Source organism: Leuciscus leuciscus (assembly GCF_965113295.1).
Source record: "Leuciscus leuciscus genome assembly, chromosome: 12".
NCBI lineage: Eukaryota > Metazoa > Chordata > Actinopteri > Cypriniformes > Leuciscidae > Leuciscus > Leuciscus leuciscus.
The window spans coordinates 6080139-6102644 of record NC_138736.1 but is presented as its reverse complement, the minus strand read 5'-3'; the positions used below and the strand labels follow the sequence as shown (position 1 = coordinate 6102644).

Here is a 22506-nt window from a genome sequence, read left to right as displayed (position 1 = left end):
TGCAGCTAATGGATTGATGGCTCGGTTTGAAGGGCTTATCTACTTCATTCAATTGATGACAAAACTCACGTCATTGGCTGGCCTAACTCAAGGCCTTAACCTTGCCATGGAGCACTGTGCACTAAAAGCTGCTGAACATGTGCACTTCGTTCTTTTGACTAGACCAGACAAGGTCTGGATTGCAAATGCACATTTTGGTGGTTTGTAATTTGTCCATGGATGCAGATGGATCTTTTTCATATTGCTTTGTCAGTTTGTTTTCCCCCTTTGCATTACTTACAGCAGCGTTTGAGCTGCATGAACTTGTCAAAAACCTGATGATCATGTTCTCCAGCATGATTTGAAATGATCCAATAAGTATCTTGAGGTTCAATGGAAGAACATGATTAGTGTCATACATTTTCTTATTTGATTAGTGACCTAGATAAAGTACAGAATCTGAAGCATTTTTCATCCACTTACAACTGTTCTTTCATTGGGGTTCCAGACTTTTGGACCCTAATGTATTTTTGAGTACATAAAGTAAATGCAGGATCTATAGAACAGGTATTTTTGTTGAGTGCAAAGTGGGGAAGAGAATGCTAGAAACTTACTTTAAATGAAACGCTAAACAGTATTAAAGGATGTAGGGACTCCTATAGGGCTGTGTGTTTGGAACGCTGTGAAAGTGCAGGCAACTTCTCGATGCTTATAATGAGAATATTATTCATGCCATATGTTTTGTTGGTTAAGAGGCTTCATTGTGGAGGCACAATCTGGATTCCAGCAGAAGTGTTTCCTGGAGAAGTTGAGTTTATGATGTCATGGGATCGGGTAACTTACCATGAAAGAATCTTTTCGCAGATTAAGGATATTTGACTTTGTCTTTCACTAAAAGTCAGGGGTAATTCATTATCTTTGCAAGTGATGTCAGGCAATTAGAGAACGTCTCCCCTTCTGTCAAATATATTATCTTGTGACAAAGCATGCATCCTTGTCGTCATTTTTGTGTTTTGGCCCTCTTGCATTGTCTTGCCAATGTCAGCTTGAGGACTGTGTCAGGTTGTCTTTTAAAAATTTTTTTAGAAGGTTTCAGATCTGTTAAACTCTTCATTAAAGTTCATATTGTAAAATTTGCATACTTCCTTATATGTATTGTATGAAAATTGATACTTGAAATACTTGTCACTCAAACAGCTTTTAATGAAAATATTCTTGATTATGCCCTTCCCTCATCTAGGTTGTTTGACGTATGCACAGTTTCCAGGACTGACCGGGAAACCAAACTAACTTTGGTCTTTGAACACGTGGACCAAGATTTAACCACATATTTGGAGAAAGCACCTGATCCAGGGGTGCCACCTGAAACCATAAAGGTACATTCACACCAGCAGATTCATCGCAACTCTTACGATCAGGCAAAGAAACTGTAACCTGATGCTTTTAGCCTAGCACTGTAATGGTTAAGTTCAACAGGAAATCCAAATTAACCCTGTTTGAACCCAAATTAACCCTTTTTGTCTTATTGTGCATTATTAATATTGTTTTATATTATTTGAATGAAAATGTAATAATTTGCTCTGTGTCTAAAGTGACTTTCCTTTTCTGCTTATGCCATGTTTTGTACATTTTATTATACAGTTTTACTCTTAAATAAGTGATTGTGGAAGTACAACGGGTTGCAAATAATATTTCACATGAGCTGTTTCTCCATCCAGCTAAATTGTTGTGCATTGTGGTATATCACATAAAAAAACGCTGGATGGAAACGCCAACATGCACATGAATTCTAAAAATGTGCATAAAAAAAACGTGCTTTTTTTTTATTCGATAAGACACGGGCATAAACTAGGATTTAACAAATAAATCCCTCGATGTGACAGAAAAAAACTGTTCCGATTGTTAAATCAATCACTGGGTGTGATTGTTGAGATCACTGGATGTTTCGCATGGTTGCATTCCCAAACACCAGGCATCCGCAAGAAAACACAACTTTGTTTATTGCGTTTTGTCTGCACGCTCTGAGACGCGAGTCATTTATGATGAAAAAAGAGCCATAGTGGCTTTCCCGCTTGCAGAAACTTCCATTTTTATTACATATATTTTGCGTCAACTTCTTAGGAAGTGACGGTTTTGTTCTCTTAAACACATGGGATGAAAATGCTTCTTTATTCGCAAATGTTAAATGCAATATTCACAATTTGCGCAGAAGTAAATTCACAACTCTGGAGGGAAACGTATAGCTATTGACATTGAAGGGATAGTTCACCCAAAAATGAAAATTCTGTCATTAATCACCCACCCTCACGTCGTTCCAAACCCGTAAGAGTTTGGTTCATCTTCAGAACACAAATGAAGATATTTTTGATGAAATCTGAGAGCTTTCTGTACCTGCATTGACAGCTTTGCAGCTACCAAGCGAGCTACATCAAACGAACATGTTTGAGCTTCTGTTTATCAGATCTGATGTGTGAAGTGATAAATGTTTATTTGTGAATAAAAGCCGAAATTAGATCGGTTCATCATATAAAGCGATCGTGCCTCTTCAGAAAATTTTGGACTAAACCGCTCAATTCATATGGATTAGTTTTACAATCTCTTTATGAACTTTTTAAGGCGTCACAGTGGTAGTTGCGTAGCTGTCAATGGAGGGACAGAAAGCTCTCAGATTTCATCCAAAAGATCTTCATTTGTGTTCCGAAGATGAACGAAAGTCTTATGGGTTTGGAACGACATGATGAAAGAAATTATGAAAGAATTAAAAATTTGGGGTGAATTTACTCTTTAAGCTGTAAAAAATAAAAAGAATGAGCTGCAAAGTGCGGGCAACTTGAATTTAAAAGCTGCATCAATTAACTTGTGTTACATGTAGCAGATTTTATTTCTAATCTTTGCATCTTTTTCAAACAGCTGTTTTATAAAAGAAATGTTTTTTCTTTGAGGCCTGTGAGCAAAAATGAGCGTTTTGGCCTTTTAAGTCAGCAGATGAAGGATGGAGCTCCCTCAGATCACAGAGTCTTGTCCTTTTGATGGGCAGTGCATGTGGTGGATGGGCTTCTAATTAAAGGGCTGGGTGCCTGTGTGCCTCTATTTTCATTCAGCTCTGGCTTTCACCAAAGATTGGCCAGAGGAATGTTGCTTCAGTGAATGTGTGCATGCAAAGGGTTTGTGTTCGTGTGTAGCGGCCTCCCTCTCAGCCTTTCACTTGTATAAACCTGTGCACTTAAGTCATTCAGGCCAGATATCATTTTCCTTAGTCAAGAAATAATCCTGCTGCGTGTCAGTGTCCTCTTACGTTCATCCGGAAAGGTTTGAGCGGAAACGTTGGATTTTATTGTCCTGATCATCTACTCTCCTGTAATCTATTTAGACTTTTTCCCACATGCTAGTCTTACAAATCCATTCATCATATTTCGCTACCTCTCCCTCTAGGACATCTTACATTGAGTGCTGGAACGAACCGTATCTCTCTCTTTGTCATTCGTGCCAAATGGAAATAGAAACAGAAGCTATGAAACATTTCATAAGTTAAAAAGTGACACCTAAGGGGTTTCCTTTGCAAGTTTTGTGTATCGGTAAGGAAGGATCATGTATCGAGAGGGACTTTTGAACATAACGCAGACTTGGTTTGAGTCTCTGGTTTGCATGTTAGAGGTAAATGTGCGGTTTATTTGCATCTTCCCCATTGGCAATCTGTTATATATAAATTATTTATAGGTTTTTTTTTAATTAAGTTTTGGTCGAAAAACGGTTATGATTTAAAAAACAATATTTATTTACATTATATATATAGTACCATTCAAAAGTTTGGGGTGAGTCAGATTTCTTTAAATTAATACTCTTATTCAGCAAGGATGCTTTAAATTGATCAAAAGAGACAGTAATGATTTTTACATTGTTTCAAATAATTTCCATTTCTAATAAATTCTGTTCTTTTGAATCTTCTATTTCTATAGGCTGCACAACGGTTCACAACATTCATAATAATAAGAAATGTTTCTTGAGCAGCAAATCAGCATATTAGAATGATTTCTGAAGATCATGTGACTGAGTAATGATGCAGAAATTTCAGCTTTGACATCACTGGAAGAAATTCCATTATAAAATGTATTAAAATAGAAAAGGTAATTATTTAGCAATTCTACAGTTAAAAAAAAAAAAAAAAAAAAAATTTATCAAAAAAATGCAGCCTCTGTTAACATAAGTCTTCTATCAATTATATAAATTATATAAAACATTTATATAAAAACTGAAAAATGTCTTCTCTCATTACATTAAAATTTAAAGGACTTTAACAGATGATGATTTTTTTTTTTAATTATTTTTTTTTTTATAAATGACCATTTATTGTTAATTTATGCAATACACCTTCCAGAGTCAGAATATTTTAACCTAAAAGCTCGGGAATATGCATTAGTGAGATTTCATTTTGTCAGGCCACACAGACATCAGATAACCGACATCAGTTGCAGACTGTGCGGCCCTCCCAAAGATGCCCGGCAACCTTATTCACCACCCTCCTCGGGACACCAGATTGCAGAGGTCCCAGCCTCCACCCCATTCCAGCCCCCAAACTGCCCACTCCTGCCCCATTTCAGACCCACCGCATGCTAATTGATGAGAGAGGCCCCGGGAATCAAATGAGCTGGAAGGAGATCAAGCGGCTGGCCCTGCGTTGGGGAGTGCGGCTAGGCTCTCCGGCCCCGCGCCTTCCCGAAGCCTGTCTCTGGCCCATAAAGGAGAGCCTAATGAAGCATGGGGAAGGAATTACACTAACGCTAACTGGCAGATGTCCTGCATTGTGCCGGGGTACAATAAACAATATGGCTGCCTCTCATGAATTAGCATGAGAAAGGGGGGTGCCTTCTGGAAGCTCTGTTTTGACTGCTGGTTTCGGGGAGGTTTTTTTTCCCAATCTTTCCTCCTCTCCTTTATTTTCCTCCCTTTTTCCGAGAAGAGGTACTTTAGGACAGGTGCTATCAAATCTTTCTTTTGTTTCGATTCTGAATGCCTCTCAAGAAAGCCTGGTTATTTCAAGGTTGGCAGTGTTGGTTTTTAATTTATGGCAGTAATTTTTTGATTGTAAATTACAGTGCCTCTGTTGTGTGAATAGCATGTTACAACAAAGAACCGTCTCCAAAGAGGCATTCAGATTCCACCTGTCAGGTTACTCCTTTTGAGATCATATTGACATTGTGTGACAGGTAAATCAAGCTTGAGTTTTCCACTTAACTAAAGTGCTTTCCAGAGTATCTCTAAAGCAGATCACTTAAAATAACAATAATACAATTAGAATTAAAATAATAACCCTTACTGTTAAAAATTGAGGAATCTTCACCCGCAGAATTCTCCAGAATTCAAACGGCTTTCATTTGCATGTTCATACATTATGGCTAAATATACATATGAATTATTTCTAACGTTCAAAAGCTTTGAGTCAAAAAATGTGTCTTTTGCTCACCAAGACTGCATTTATTTGATAAAAAATACAGTAATATTATGAAAATACTACAATACTACAATACTAGATACAATTTTAAATAACTGCTGTCTATTTTAAAATATAAATTTTTTTATTTATTCCAGTTATGGCATTACTTCAGTCTTCAGTGTCACATGATTCTTCAGAAATAATTCTAATATGCTGATTTGCTGCTCAAGTAACATTTATTATTATTATCATTGTTAAAAAACAGTTGTGCTGCTTAACATTTTTGTGGAAAACGTGATTGTATAGAACTTTGTTGTATAGAAAGTTCAAAAGAACAGCGTTTATTTGAGAGAGAAATCTTTTGTCATTTTATCAGTGAATTCACTGTCACTTTGCATCCTTGCTGAATAAAAGCATTCATTTATTTGACCCCAAACATTTGAAAAGCAATGCAAATTTATTATATAATATTAAAATCAGCCACTACTTTATCCATTTAAATGACATAATCTGCAGATTTCCCCCCCCAAATAACAGTGCTGAAAATGCACACAGACTGCGTTTGTCATGATAATTAGATAACATGTCCATTTAAGGTACTTAAGAATTTGGAGGAGGCGATATGAGTGTTTATCCTCGGGTCACACTTCTGAGGTGGTTGTGTACCTTTCCTTTTTTCTTTTCACTTTTGTCTCGAGCAAAAGTGGGCCAACCGTGGGCCATTTTAGGCCAAGACAGAGGAGCTGGTAGGGGGCGATGCCGTTTAAGGAGCTCCCGGAATAACTGCCTGTGCCTGAAGGTCTAAGAGGTCATGGCTGGATGGGTATTCAGAAAGGCTCCTTGTTTATGATGGCTGCCTGACTCTAACACACGCGCGTTCCCTTGTGCAGGCCTCCGGCGCACACATTGTGAGGACCTCCGTCCCCTTCCCCTCGCCCGGTCTGACTCGCGCCGTTTGCAGTTTTTCGCTTGAGTGTGCACCCCATTGTTTCAGTGGTTTTAATCACTCACCAGCTGGTTGGGGAATGAACAGTGCTGTGGGCTCAGATCCATGTCACTTGTGAGGTCTTGGCAGCGGGTTTCTCAGGGGTAGGCTGCCACCGCTTGATACCTTTGCTTTGGAACAAGTCAAGCAGCAACTGTGAGCAAATGCTCCGCGCTCGGCACTCCAACCCTACTTCTTTTTCTCTTCCCTTCTTATACACAGCTTTTTTTTTCTTATCTATTTGTCAGTTTGACCTTCCACGGCCAATATTGACAATTTCTCCCAAAGGAAATGGCAGTTAGGTTGCTGTCTTTTCCCCACCACCTCTTCAGTTTCAGAATCATGGTCTGATTTTATATTGGCAGAACAAGGCTATTCACAATTAGCTGTGATCCCGGGACAGCTGCAGGGAAGCAGAGGCCTACAGGGATGGAGCCTTACGGCAGCGTGTCTTTCCTGCTCTGCCGTCATGTTGGTTATCAACATCTGCCAAATTTGAACTTTAAAGGGACATGCTCTCTTTTTTTCGCCTCCACATGCATATATTAGACATTCTCTTGAGCCTGTCTTCTTGATATTAATACTGTTTCATCTGTTTTTTTATTTTTTTATTATCCACTTCAGGTTATTAAAATATTTTTTGGGAATAATATATTTGGAATTGCTCAGGTCTTCTGTTCGTGTTTTGACAGGATATGATGTACCAGCTGCTGCAGGGTCTGGATTTCCTTCACTCTCACCGTGTGGTTCATCGAGATCTTAAGCCTCAAAACATTCTAGTCACCAGTGGAGGACAGATCAAGCTGGCTGATTTTGGTCTGGCGCGGATCTACAGCTTTCAGATGGCTCTTACTTCTGTGGTGAGTAACTGGGATGCACAAGTGTCTGCCATAGAGAATGAAGCAGTGCTATTTGTTAAATTTTATTGGATGTCATAAAAATGCTACACACACATGTTTCACTATAGTTGTGAGGACATAGCACAAACTTCCATTGATTTTATATCAGGTTAATGATATTTTCTATCGCCCAACCCTATACCCCTAAACCTATCTATCACAGAAATATGTGCATTTTAACATTGTAACTAGTGGGGACCAATATATATATATATAAACACAGTATGTAGATATATTTGTATGCTTTTTGTATGTGACATTTTCTACTTATTATTAATGGATGAGACCCAATGTTGTAAGTGTCATCTTTTTCCACCGTTTCATCCCTCGGTTCTTTAATTCCCCTTTCAAGTATGCGGATGTCACACTGCAAACATTTCTCATTGTCTACTGTATTACATTATTGACATCTTCGATATATCTGATGTCCTCTTGTTAGCTTTAGGAGTGTAACATGCCATCATACAGACAAATAGATCCCTTGAGACAAATATGGATGATGTCCAATCAGATGTGGTAGCACTGAAAGGCCACCCATCAGACATGTGCCTGAAAGCGAGTGTATAATGTGTAAGGTGATCCCTGCAGATGCTGTCCCATGTCTTTGGCCTCACAAAGTGGCTTAAGCTGAGATGAAATGGACTGCGATTGAGTCCCATCAATTCCCTTTTGCCACTCTTTGAAGTCACAATCTCTTGAGGACGGCTCTGATGTCAAAAGATTGCACATAGGCTTTGAACAGACATTGTGTCTTTGTTTTTGATTAGAGATCTTGTGCAAGTTAAATCAGTGTTTTAAAAAAAAAATATATATATATTGCATATTTACATGGCTGATTAATCACATTCTTTACATTTAGTCAAGATGCTTGCAGTGAATATTGAATTTCTCCCATCTAATTATAGTCGTTGCCATGGCCATATCGCATGCAAAAGGGAATGCAAGTTTGCGACATTAACCCACTTTTTTTTCACATCTCATTCAGTTTGCAGATTCTGAATGACTGCCAGCACTTCTGTTAGCTGCGGTTTCGGTGGTTTTAGTTGCTGAGCAAAAAAATGTTGTTTCAGTTCTTTAATAAATGGCTTCTGGCTGTTAAATCGTTGGGCGGGTGATTCTCTGTGAGTTCACCTGGGAATCTACCACTAGAAAATATCCCCTCCGTTTCACCCCACCCCACACATACTGAGAAACAAAAAACAAAACGGCCGATAGATAAGGCAGGGGGGTGCTTACAGTGATCATGGACTCTCTGGCTCTCCGGATTAATGTTCCTGTGCCTGGAATCCCCCTATCACCCGCCCTTCAAGCAGCTAAAAAAAATCCATTTCCTCTCTCTTGGCAGTTACAGGAATGTCGTTATTGTGTATGCAAAAGCAGACGTGCTGTTATGGCTTTTGGCTACTCATTCTATGACAACACTCAATGTTAGCTTCTAGTTTGCCATGCTGACATAAACTGTACATTAGAAGACTTGAGAAGTGCTGAATGGACCAAACATGGTTGGCTGAGTCATAACTGCCCACCAGAACTCATGCGGAATTACGATGATTCAGAACAGACTACCGTTCTCAATGCAGAGAGGTCGAACCAGGCAGTTTGTCTGAAGTAAATGATATCTGTTTTGCATAAAAACTTAAAGGAATATCCCCTCAGAGTTTTTTTGTAGAGTGCGGTGTTTGTCACCTCTTACCTAATGTTATATGTATGTATTTCACAGCGGTTTACAGAATATGCTAATATACTTTTTATCATTGTTGTTAAGAAGTTAATGGGGATTGTGAAACTCTGCTTTAGTGGCTTCCCCCTCTGCTCTCGCCATGTAGATGAGAAACATAGAGCAGTGGTAAAAGTATTTCAGTAATGTAATTAGTTACTGTGCTTAAGTATTTTTTTGGCAACTTTGTAGTTTTTCAAATATATTAGCAACTTTTACTCTCTACTTGACTACAAGTTTTGCCCTGTTTACACCTGGTATTAATATGTGTTTTGGTCGATCGGATCACAAGTGGACGAGGGTCTCTTTTGTCCAAAGGGAGGGTCTATGGGCAGGTAAATGTATGGGCTTTTTTAGATTTTTCGTTCTAATGGACAAAATAAGATTGCGCAATTTACATATGAACGCGCCCGGAGAGCATCAGCTTTCATTTCAGCCCTGACAGTCGCAAGACCGCTGATTGTGTGTTAGAAATCAGGACTGGTGAGAGAACATTGTGCTTGGTATGTTTTTGTCTTCAAACCAAACTTGGGTCTTTAGCCGACAAAGTTTAAATCCCGTCTAGCTAGCGCACTTCCCAAAATATTTACGCATTAGGTCAGTAGGCGGTCTTTTGTGGCTGTTCAAACACATTCGACCACATGAGCGTTAACACTACGAAAGCAATTCAGTCGAATGCGTTTTCGACTACCTCTGGAAGAGGTCGAAAGTGGACAATCTCAAAACGTTTTAGACCCCATTTACACCTGTATTTATCGTCCACTTGTGATCCGATAGACCAAAACACCTATTAATACCAGGTGTAAACAGGGCCTATATGTACTGTTTACTCCTATACATTTGTGATGAATTATGCAATTACTCTTTACATTTAGTGCGTGGCACCTAACTTTTTCTGCAGCAGTTTATTTCTGCTACAAAAGAAGTGATACCACCATCTACAGGGCATTGAAGGTTCTGTATCTTGTGCTTTTTGCCCTTGTTTTCCCAAACTTGTCAACAAGGTGACTTTAGATGAATATTGAGTGCATTAGCAGGTAGTTGTGAATCGCAGGTGTAGCACGTCCCGTGAAAAACTATTTAATTTTACTTAGCATTATTTTATTTATCTGTTATATTGTAGAAACATTTTTGAAGGGTATTGGTTTACTTGTGCTCATTTTGAGCACTTGAGTTGAACTGAGACTTGAGTGTTTGTAGACGTTTAAGAGGCTGTTATGTCGAACTTGACTGATTGCGATTTTTCAGTTTTATTGTGATTTTAGAAAATAAATGTGATTGCTCTCCTCACATATCAGCTGTTTCTTGTTTTTCACTGGCATGTCTCTTTGGTGTTGAATATGAGTAAAATGCTTAAGTACTTTTAAATTAGATACTCTAAAACTTTTACTCAAGTGGAGTCATTTTTGCTGTAAGGTATCTACTTTTATTCAAGTATGTTTTTCAGGTGGTCACACACAGCGACCGAGCGCTGAATGGACCACCCATCGGGTGCCCCGAGAGGTGGAGATTAGCCTGACCCTACAAATCTCATGGGTCCGCAGCATTGTTGTTTGTTAGAATGACTCTGGTTCTCTCTGCTGCTTTTGTCCATCTCTGATTGACAGCCTAAAGCACAAACACAATACACAGTAGCGTTTAATTCTCCCCGTTTGGCTTTTTAAGGGTGCATTAGATGCCTTTTTCCCCAACCCAGGCTCATTGAAAAATATGCCTGTTACGTTGCTTTTGGCATGTTTTTGCCACACTTTCGAAGCGAAAGTGGTAACTGGTAACGTTTTATTATGTTGGTGGTTGTATGAAATGTCTAGTGAGTGACTTTTAAAGGTTAATTCTAATAATAATAAAGGTTAGTTTGAAAATAATGTAGCACCTACACTAAATCTGACCCTGAACCTAACCGAAAGTGTCAAATAAAGCAAGGTAAGTGTAAAAAAAGAGAGAGCATTTGCTCCTAGAAGTCTTTGAGCTCTTCTATCATGACACGCATTTCAGAGAACTTGTACCTGAGCGCTCCACATTGCAAGTGCAAAACCAGGTGAGCTTCCGGGCAAGTTTTCTACATCAGAAAAGCCATTCATACGGAGGTGGTTGTGATGCACATGTCAATATGGTAATAATATAATCGGTAATCTGCCTCCGAAATCATAATTTACATATTGATTTATGATTATAATCATAATTTAACAAATTTGTGTGAAAAGAAATAAAAGTTGCTGTTTTACTTCCAGTAATGTTCATTTCAGCTGGAAACTGCAGTGAATTATAGGTATGTTTTTGGAGTTATTTCCAAAATATAGGTACAGGCTTGCTTTTCTAATGAGCCTAGATTGCTTTTATTTCAGCTCATGTACAATCAGAAGCTGTGCTTGACACTACGATGCATGCAAACTGTAATCTAGCGATACTGGGTGGGATGAAATCGATTGCGGCCTCTTCCTTTATATCAAATGGAGTTATTGTAAAAATGGAGGCAGCTGGGATTGTCCCATGAAAGCGATTAGGATCCTGTTCAAGCAAACATCATGTGCACCGCATTGCTCATGAAATTGGATTTACAGAACTGCAGGCAAATGTCTCAGATCATTCATCCGACTGATTGTTGTACAATTTTTACATCTTTTAAGTGTTAAGTAAGCATACTTTAATCTATTGCTATGCTTCTTCTGCAAGACCTCCAACCATTTTTGCATTAAACAAAGTGAATGGGCTTTCCTTGGCCTTTTATCATCTAATAAAACATATTTTATAGGCCTTTCTGAAATATATGCCATCTGCAGAAGTGATCCAAAAGTGCATGAGAATCCAGGCTGCTTTTGGTGGGTTGTGTAGATTTGCTGTACAAGTGGCTGTCATGGCTCAAATTATGCTGAGATAAAAAAGAATCCCTCTTTTCCTGCAACCGTTTTTCTGCATACCACAAACTTCATAACAGTCTGTGCTGTGGGAGTCCTGTGGGCCCTGTCACTTCCTTCCCCTCTGATGGTCGAATGAATCCCTTATGTTTGTATCACCTAGCGCCCATAGCTTGCTAGACTCGCATCCTCTAACCCAAACCATCCCACAATTCAATGCTGATTGAGTTTCAGTGAACAAATGTGGATGGCAGATACATTCAACTATGATGCCGATTGTGTCATTCGACATTGAATGAGGTTGGGGCTTCAATCTACAAATACTTGTATGAGCCATTTTATGAAAATCACCTCTTATGATGTGATTTTTAAGGAATCGTTCAAGACTATCAAACTTGAGAGCAACCATTTGAATCAGGCTAAGTTAGTTCTTAATTGTTAAAAAATACTAATAACTTAAAGGGATATTTCACCGCTGGAAAGATGAATGTGTATTTAAATTGGGTCATTTATGTAGTAGAAATGTGAAACTATTTTAGAAGTTGGTGCCTTCTAAACTGAGAAAAGCCAGAAAATGTATTTTTGCCTCATGTGGATGAAAGACAACCACTTCCAGAATGCACTTGCTTCGCTGCTCTACGAGGACACTCCCAAGCCACACCTACCGGTTACAGAGGGCAGTATCGGAAGAAATGATACAACTAGGCTACTAGTCGACTCGAAACTGAAAAGACGCCGTTTTATCGTGAGATCCCCCTATGGGCGGGTTGAAGACATGCGGAACGAGCTCCTCCTACTGGCTGGAGTCTCTCGCCTCTGGACAAAAAAGCCTCCGATGACGCAAAATTAAGATTTTTGCGTCATCAGAGGTTTTTTTCCAGACACATAATACAGAAATCTCTCGTCTCAGGGGGACATGAGGGAAGGAAGCACGGTCATTCGAAAATACTACCGGGCTTCTACTGATACAAAGCTTAATGCTAATCGGTGAAGTATCCCTTTAACGATTCTGACTGAATCACACTAACTGATTGCTTTGGTTCAGGAACAAATGACTCTTATGAGCCAGTTCTTTTAAAGAATCTTTCTCATAGACTTGCAAATTTAATACTCACAGCTTTCTTCTGACTGCTATATTATCATGTATGTATACACAAACAAAATTTGTGTAATGATTATTTTAATGAATCGTTTAAAAAAGACTCTTAATTTACTGGTTTGAAACAGTCTGACTATTTAAATAGATTAGTTGATTCCATAACAAATATGAATGAGCCAGTTCTTTTAAAGAATCGTTCTCAAAGAATCACAAACTCATGACTTGCAAGTTTGAATCATTTTGCCTGATTAAATCTGGCAAATAATGTGATTCAATTCACAAACAAATGACATTATGAACCAATTCCTTTAGTGAATCGAAAAGATGTTTGAAAACAAGTTAGAAAGAACTCACAAATTACAATCTGAACTAGTCTGACTAATTTTCGGGCGCAGCTAGTAATGTCTGTCTCAAAATTAAGTAGGTTTTGTGTACTTAAGTTCATGAATATCATTTCTGACTGGTTGTTCATATGACAATGTGTAAAGATATACATTTGCAACTTTGTTTATTTTAGAATTTATATCAACTTACACAAAAACTGACTGGCACTTAATCCTTTCATGACAACTGTAACAATCGTGTATAGTAGCTACTTTTTCTGGCAGATGAATGAGACGAGCAAGGCTTTTCTGGCTATCCAAACAGCTTGACAGAGAATGGCCACAGTCCAACTAACTGATAATGCAATTAACGGTCCACTCCATCTGTCCTCTCATTAAGCACGTCTGGTCAGATTTGCAGTCGGAGACTCGCGCCTCTTCTAATCTGTCCTGTGTGCAGGCTGTTGCAGATGATAGTCATTGTGATGTGAGCATGAATAGGAAAAGGCACACAGACAATCTGTTGTGTTTAAAAGTCCCTGCTCTGACTGAAAATGAAGCTAGGCATCTTCAAATGAGTCTGTAGTTGTTTCAATAAATGTGTGGGCAGGGGAAATGACTCATTGTTCGACAGAAGATATTATTCAACCCCTTTTACGAAATGAATCTGCTTGATGGGATTTCCATTTTGAGCTCCGCTTCACTGTCCAGTGCAAACCAACTGTATCCAATCAGATCTTCCCCTTTAAACTAATATGTATCAGGGAGGGATGAGTATGATGATGCCCAGATGAAGCTTGTTAACGGAAGTCCGAAAGAAACTTTAATAGTTTAAACATGTTTAAACAGTGTACGTCCTATATTAGCTTTTGTGTTTGGAACGTTTGTTGTGTGTCATGACAACGTAAATCTAGTGATAATCTATTAAATATTTCTTAAAGGGATAGTTCACCTAAAAATATTTTTTTTTGTCATTTACTCACCCTAATGCCGTTCCAAACCTGTATACCATTCTTCTACAGAACACACAAGATGATTTTTTTTTAAGAAGATTTGAATTGTTGTTGTCCACACAATGAAAGTCAATGGGGGCCAAAATAACATTAGACTTCATTGACTTTAATTGTAGGGACAACAAATAAATAAACAGACACATCATCTTTTGTGTTCAACAGAAGAAAGTATGTTTGGAACGAGATCACATTCTCATCATTGCTTGGCAGGACCCCCTGTCCCACTCCTACACTTCAAAAGAGGTCACACTTTTGCAGGAGATACACGGACACATGCGCTTTAGTGTTTCTACTTGCCCGAAAGAGTTTTGTTCGTATTAAACCTTTCATGTGACCATGACACTTAGATTTAGCAAATAGATGCAGCCAGGCTGAAACAAGCTACGGGTGTTTGCCATTGAAACAAGTTTTGAAAAGCATGGGGGTTGGTGCGATGAGTTTTCCAAATAGTTGTTTCTTAGCAGGACATTCTGTCCAAATCATAAATCTTAATTATGAAAAATTGTTTAGGTTTTTAGACCAGTCTTGGTTTGAGCTGAGCGCAGCAGCTTGTTCGTTGCCAGACAATGTGCTTTTGCTTTGGACAGACTCAGAGGCAGCGGCATGTCTGGAAAAAGGAAAACATGGCACGCAGGAGAGCACGTGCGGCACACTTTGGGAATGTTTAGATATCTCCCCCGGTATTCCAAAAAGGAGAAAGGAAGAAAAGGAAAAAAAAATCCACCGGAAAAACAGGGGGCACCAACAGACACACAAAGAGTGCAGCAGCACAATGCATGGGGAGCGTCTTATTTGGTATTTCCTGTGTGACCTCGTTTGCTAGTGGTCCATAGAGAGCGCTGAACCCTTGCTCCCGGACCTTGTCAGGATTATTTGTTGACGGGCCGATGGCCAACCGGGAAAAGAGAACTGATTTGGGGGTACGTTGCAGGATCCAATGGAATCTAGATATTAAAGCTTTGCCTGTACCAGAGTGCAAAAAAAAAAAAAAAAAAAAAAATTACAGCATATATCAGGAATTTTCCAACTAATGATGTGCGGATGTGGTAGCGCTGGGGAAAAGGAGTCTGACTGTGCTTTCTTTGTTCGCTCAGAGAGGGCCCCATACAGCATTCCTGTAAGCTCTGCATACTTTGGCAACAGTTGTGGAGTTTTTTTTTTTCTTTTTCTTTACTGTATACAGTTTATGAATGCTGCTTATTTGAGCCTTCATATATCTTTCTCCAATCTCTAAACCTGGTAGTATTGTTGCCATTTTAAATGGATTTTTAGGGGAAAACCCTCTGGCTTCACAATAACAGTGTTTACAGCCCGTTTGACTGGGAGGGAAAGAATGGCTTCGTCCTAAGACAAAACATGGCTGGAGGTGAGGTGGGAGGCTTGTTCAGTACGACTGCAATGTGCAAGCACAGCAAACTCTAAAATAGCCTGTTTTCAGTCCGTCCGTGAGGGTATAATTAAAATATTTTATTCCTGAAAGCTTTCTGCACCTAAATACAGCTCATCTTAGCTATTTTGCCATCATAAGTACTAAATTATGATAAAAAGCATGCAAAAATGCACCTGTTCATGGGCATGGCCAATACATGATATTTAAAGAACACCATATACAGTAGTGCGCGGGAATGGGTCACCGATTAGTGAGGTCAGCTAATGGCTTTTTATTATAATATCATTTTATTTATTTATTTATTTATTTATTTATTTATTTATTTTTTATTTATTATTTATTATGATGAATAAATATAATAATTTATTATATAATAATTTTTGAATATATTATATTTACATTTTAATATATATTATATTTATTTAATTTATAATTTGAGCACCGTCACTACATCGACAGTCAGTCAAGCATCTCGCCACGATCTGCAGGTGCTCTTTTGAGAACCAGAGCAAAAAAGTTATGAGCGAGCACCCCTGTGTGTGTGTGTGTGTGTGTGTGTGTGTGTGTGTATATGTGTATATATGTGTGTGTATATATGTATGTGGGCGTATATATGTATGTATAAAATCCTGTATTCAGCGCCTATCTGTTTTAGAATGTAAGAACGTCTTATGTTCATTTCTGCATAAGGAATGCATAAATATGCATGTATTTCTTAAGTCCTAGTCATTCATGCAAACAACCAGCTAGTTGGTTTTGAATATGTTGCTTTGCACATGGCTAATGTTCAGAGGACTTTCAGAAGCTAGCTAATGATATCACTCACTGATCTATTACCAACTGAATAATGGGCCATCATGGAGGCTCATTTTTAGCAAACGGCATTGTGCTCTGCCAAGTTAGCGGACTTGCCCCTTTAAAAGTGTCCGGGGGCGGCCTGAAAGAATGCGGATGAACGTCTTGTGTTGAAGGGGCCTTTCATCCTTCGCTTCCTTTGAGAGAGACAATGTAAACAGAGGCTCCTTGCCAACTCCATCAGCCAGGCTTATTCTGAATCACATTGTGTCTCTATTGTTTTAAATCTATTGGGGTGAATCAAAAGGAGGGGTTTGGGTAATGGGGGCTAGAGTGCATTAGCTGGAGTGGGGTATATATGGAGAAGTGCAGGGTGGCCCAGTGCAAGAGTTGAGCCGCTGGGCCGTTGTGGATATGCTTGGTCAGTGGCGGTGAGAAGAGTTTCTTGGTTTCCCTCGTGTTGAGAGGGCCCGCACTGTCTCACCAGATAGGAATGCACAGAATGCTCTCTTTTAATCTGGAGTCAGCCAGAGCCGTTTTATCTGACCCTTTTATTAGCGGCCAGTTTCAGAAAAACCTCTGTAGGCTACCCTGTCACACAACCACTAGCTTGGTTCGAAACTTAGAGAGGAGGAGGAGAGAAAGAGAGAGAGACTTTAAATGCTAGCATGTATTCATTCTCAATCCAAAGGGTACGGACTGGAATTTTTCACTGAAAGGACATTCTTTCAAAAGCAACTGCTTAATGCAATCAAATACAAAGCAAACCATATACAAAGATGAAATATTTTCAAAATGTTAATCCATTAATGCTCACACTCATGATGTCGACTATTCAACTAATTATTTGCACAATCTTTCATATTAACACACTGTACAGTTCTCATGCCATTTTAAAGATGATTTAAATTTGACAACTTTAGTGACCAGTGGGCACATTTCTGTGTAGAAACTCCCATTGGAAACTATGCCGACATTAAGATAATTTGGCATTTTTCTCACTGGTAACTAAATATGCTAGTATTGACAGCAGAAAATTTCAGCATGAATTAAACAACACCACATTTTCCAGCAACTTGTAAAAGCTTGCAAAGGTAGTTTACTTGTATTTAAGTTGACTTTAAAACATCTATAGTCACCAAGTCTTGTGTAGCCAGACCTTCAGACTGATGGTAGAAGATCTGGCCTCCATAGCAGCTTTTCATTGGCAGTCTGACTGACAAGTCACTGTTCCTACTATAACAGACCGGCATGTAAAACTCTTGGACATCTTTTAAACCGACTATGCCGTGAACTTCACATACTTTTGAAAACCCAGTGTTCAGTTGAACCTGATAACCGCTCATTGTCATAATTGTGAACACAAGGGGCCCTATCAGACACCCAGTGCAATGCAGTGCCGAGCGCGATGCAAATGTTTTTTGCTAGTTTCAGCCTGACGCAGTTATCATTTTCACGTCCTGCGCCACGTTGTTTAAATGGCAAATGCATTTGTGCCTATTTATGCGCCCATGGGCGTGCTGGTCTGAAAACGAGGTGTGTTCAGGCGCATTGTTAGCGCGTTGCTATTTTTAAGGCACCTGAAATAGACTGCGGCATTGACCAGCTGAAACCTGGTCTAAAGTCAATGGAGCAAAAAAAAATGTTGGGGTATTTAAAGAGCGCCTAGAGAGTAATGTGCGCCTATAGGCGGGTCCACAACGTGCGTACACTCTGCTTATTACACACACAGGGCAGCAACACACAAACTAGCCAAATATGACAAATAAAAGGATTACAATGTACAAGAGTAATATTGTGTACATAAAGACATGGTGGAATCCGGCTTGTCCCGTAGATGGTCTGTTCGCGTGCTTTGCACCTCGCGCACGAGCAGATCCATTTGCGCTCTGGAGAAGCGTTCAATCTTTCCGTTTGCAAATTCCGTCATGTAAATAGCGAATCTGCCATGGCGTGAGCGCAACTGGCTTTTAAAGGTAATGGGAGATGAGACTCTGGTTGGTTTATTTCACGTTATGCCTAAAACACACCCATTACTCATTAAGAGAATAGGGACAACCCTTTTAGACCATGCGGCACGCACGCCGACCATTTTTCCCGTCGTTAAACTAGCAAAAGTGGATTTGGACACGCCCTAAGTGCAATTGCACCCTGCACTTTAGACCATGCGCTTAGATCGTTAAAATAGGGCCCCCTAGGGTTTTTTCGCATCATGACGGTTTTGTTTCCATGTGGACCGTTACAGAAAGCAACATGCACATCTCCTGAAAATACTTTAGAATTCAACCAGTCAGATGATGGCTTCGAAACTCCATAAGTGTTACCCATTTTCTATGCCTTATGCATTAGACATCTGAGGCTGAGACTAATAGTCACCCAGGGGTGGACTGGCCATCGGGCATACCGGGCACTTTCCCAGTGGGCCGACGTGGTTTTTGGGCCGATACATCTCATACTCATGCATGCATGCATACATGCATACATACATGCATACATACATGCATGCATACATTTTTTTATTTTTTTATTTTTTTTAACGGCCCATAAAATGTGTACATCGGCGGCCCATTCGTTTTGTTTTGCTTAATTGGCGGCGCTGGGTTTGTGCCGGTGTAATGCATTGGTCAAAAAAAGTCAGCCAGCCCATGAAATCAATATTATCTGTCTGCAGATCAGCGGCCCATTGGTACTTTTCTTGATTGACACTGGGCTGGCCCAATCACAACTTTAAACGAGTGAGCGAGCGTGCAGCAGTGTCAGTGTGTATCTGCCAAAATAGTCAGCGAGATGGAGAAGAAACGCAAGGATTGTGCAGAGAAATAGCGTGAAAAAAATAGAAACAGGCCCTTAAAGCAGACACTGTAAAATGTGTCAAATTGTGTTTTCTGACCTTCATCAGCTCCTGTGGCAGATGATGATAGTGAGGAGAATCAGGAGAGCGATGAGAAAGTGTAGAGCCTGCGGTAAGCAGAACTACTTTCATAACACTTAGTCTATGTCATGACTGAGTGTAGGAACCCATAACCCAGTTACAGATTATTTCCACATCTGCATAGTTGACGATTACCGCAATTCACTAGAAATTTTATGAGAGGCGTTTGTAAACCATGTTTTCCGCCAAAATAAAAGATTGATGCAGTTTCCGTCAAAATAAAAGATCATATTACGTGCTTATCTCTTTCAAGAATAGAAATTGGTACAAAACTAATTATGAAAGTTTCCTTTATTTTTTTAGTGCATTTGTTTTACAAAATATGGCTATTACTGTCATTGGATTAATATTAAAACTATTATTAATGTAGTGTAATGTAAATAGACACCAACTAAAAGAGGTTTGAATTTTTCTTTTGTTTAATTTGGACACTGAATATGGGTTGGAGCTTTTAATTTTGAACTCTCAAAGTGCACCAGATTGATGAATTTAACATTAAAATGCACAACATTTTCTTAAGGGGGGGGGGGGGGCATCCCCCCATCCCCCCATCCCCCCAACCCCCCAACCCCCCAACCCCCAAACCCCGAGGTCCACCCACCACAGTTTAACCAAAAATCCTGTGAGAAACACTGGTATTGCTATGCCAATGCAGCTTATAGCTTGTTCATGGATTCATCGCTGTATAGTTCAACTGTATTAATACGTGTCAAATTTTTACTTATTTCATCTGTTAACTCTCACTTGTTACTCACTCATTATATGGCATTAGTGGTTTTAAGGAATATGAGTTGATATGCATATATTTAAGGGCGTGCAAAGATATATTTAAGGGCGTGCAAAGATGAGTGGTGTTTATGATCATATAGTGGGCCAGTCTGGGCCAAAATGCCAGGGCTGATTTTTTTTGTCCCAGTCAAGCCCTGTAGTCACCTAAAAAAATACTTACAGATGTTAAAAGAGTGGTATAACTTTTCTAAGGTGCCACTATTATGCTTTTTTCGAATATTTCCTTTCATATAGTGTGTAATATAGCTGTTTATGAATGTAAAAGGTCTGCAAAGTTTTGAAGCTCAAAGTGCACAATTAATAAAGTTTTTGTCTCCTAAAAGAAAGAATCAATTCTGAACCGGTGAAACGAGTCATCAGCAATTCCAGTCTCACTTCCTGATACATACTTGTGAAACAATGTAACAAATGTCCTTAATGCCAGCCTTTGGTCTTCATTGGCTGCCTGCGAAAGATGTCTACTTTGACCCTCAAACACTGTAGCTGTAGCTGAGGCATGTAAGAGTTTGGTTCGTGTTTTTAGACATGGCAAGAAGACAATGTTTTCAACGCTGTGAATCCACTTGGCATGCTATTCAAAAGGATGAGGGCTCGAATTGATTCAGTAAAACCGAGAATTTCGTTACTTTTCGTATCACTGTGTATCAAGTGCTGAGGAAGCCTTCAGAACTGAAATTCAGATATGGTAATGACCGCTGTAAGCTGTTGACCAATCACAACAGACTGGGCCATTTGACCAATCAGAGCAGAGTAGTCTCTCAGAAAAGAGGTGTTTAGAGAGACTGAATCTTCGAAAGAATCATTTTCAGACTCATTGACAAAAAAGGTCATGTGTAATATATATTATGAGAAAATTAAAGTGTTTTTTGATCTTGGGTGCATGTTAACCTATAGGAAACCTCTAAAACAACATTAGGATCCTTTAAAATAGCATAATGGGGCACTTTAAATTTAGTTGCCAGCTGGATTAAATGGGTTAATCTTGATTTTAAACTTCCCAAAGACTTTTATTAACTTGCCTGATTTGCTTTGCGTTCAGCTTGCTACATCTTACTTATACAGTATGATGATCATGATAAAACTGTTCCTTGTTGCTTGTCTCTTTTAATTTACGTCAGAAGCTACATGGGGTTCATTGAGTGCATAGGATGCAACCACTGTGATCTATACAGTGGTTGACTTGAGCTCCAATGACGTGAGGACTCTGCAGTGTGCACTTCCATTGGTGTCGTGATGCAAACTGTGGCATGTGCCGTTTGACAGAGGAACTCTGTGGGTAAATGTCGAGTGTCACCAATGAGAGAAACATCGAAGAAAGCCGCAGCTCTTGCATGCATTCTGACATTTTCAGAGTGCATTGAGTTTATTATGCCTCTTGCTACGATAATTCATCTGTAGTGCTGTCAGTTAGTTCATCTTGTACTTCTGAGGGTTTACAGTGTTTAATCACTGCAGTGTATCTTAACCTTTGCTAAGCAAGCTGCAGTATGCTAGCGAGATGCTGTGTGAGTCAACGAGTGCGTGTGAATGTTTTGTGGTCTGGCCTTTTATTAACACTCATACAAACGGATATACTTCAGCTCGAACATCAGTTAGAAGCGGTATGTGGTTCTTCCTAGAAGTCGAGCTGCGCACTCTCTTTTTTTTTTCTACTTTTGTAGTGTACATTTAGATAAGACAACAGTTTAGGGTTTGTTTCATTGCAGTTAACAAACTCAAAATGTTTGGATTGAAGATGATAGTCAGGTTGGGCCTGCAGACTTGTTTTCTGAAATGGTTGTTCACGTTTGACTCAATCAAAACTGGCTTTTAAGAATTCTTTTGAGTTTAATATTGAAGGGAGGCGTTTATATGAGCCAACATAAACTTTATACTGTCCTTATCATAGTATTTTTTTTTTTTTACATCAATAAACAAATTTGAGTCCAAGTCTTCTAGCGAGGTGCTGTGGTTAGAGTTCCAAAGGAATCTAATTTAGAATGTTATGTGCATGTGGTCACATGGCAACAAAGAGGCCAAAGTGTTTCATCCTTTTTATTTCATCTTCAACTTCCTCCCCATTTCCACTAAACCAGGAAGACCCGAATGAGAAAGCGTCAACACAGCACATGCGGTCTTCTCACTAAATATAGACTGTTATACATATGAAAAACGTGAATGTATTTCGCACCGCGAACATTGTAACATGAATGAGTCATTTGCTGTTATAATAAGAATGATTTTCAGACTGAATCAGAATGATTTGCATTGTGCGAATGAATTGGAGTTGACGATGTAGTCACCATCTAGAATGGATTCA

The 22506-nt window shown here is 39.2% G+C and overlaps 1 protein-coding gene across 1 annotated transcript in view; it reads left to right on the top strand.

Moving 5' to 3' along the window:
* The window catches only part of cdk6 (cyclin dependent kinase 6), a 46048-nt gene that overhangs the window by 4000 nt on the left and 19542 nt on the right, over positions 1–22506 (top strand). The window contains exons 3-4 of the mRNA XM_082187113.1: positions 1220–1355; positions 7088–7255. Of these exons, the coding sequence (XP_082043239.1) occupies positions 1220–1355; positions 7088–7255 (304 nt within the window). The remainder of the gene's footprint in view (positions 1–1219; positions 1356–7087; positions 7256–22506) is intronic.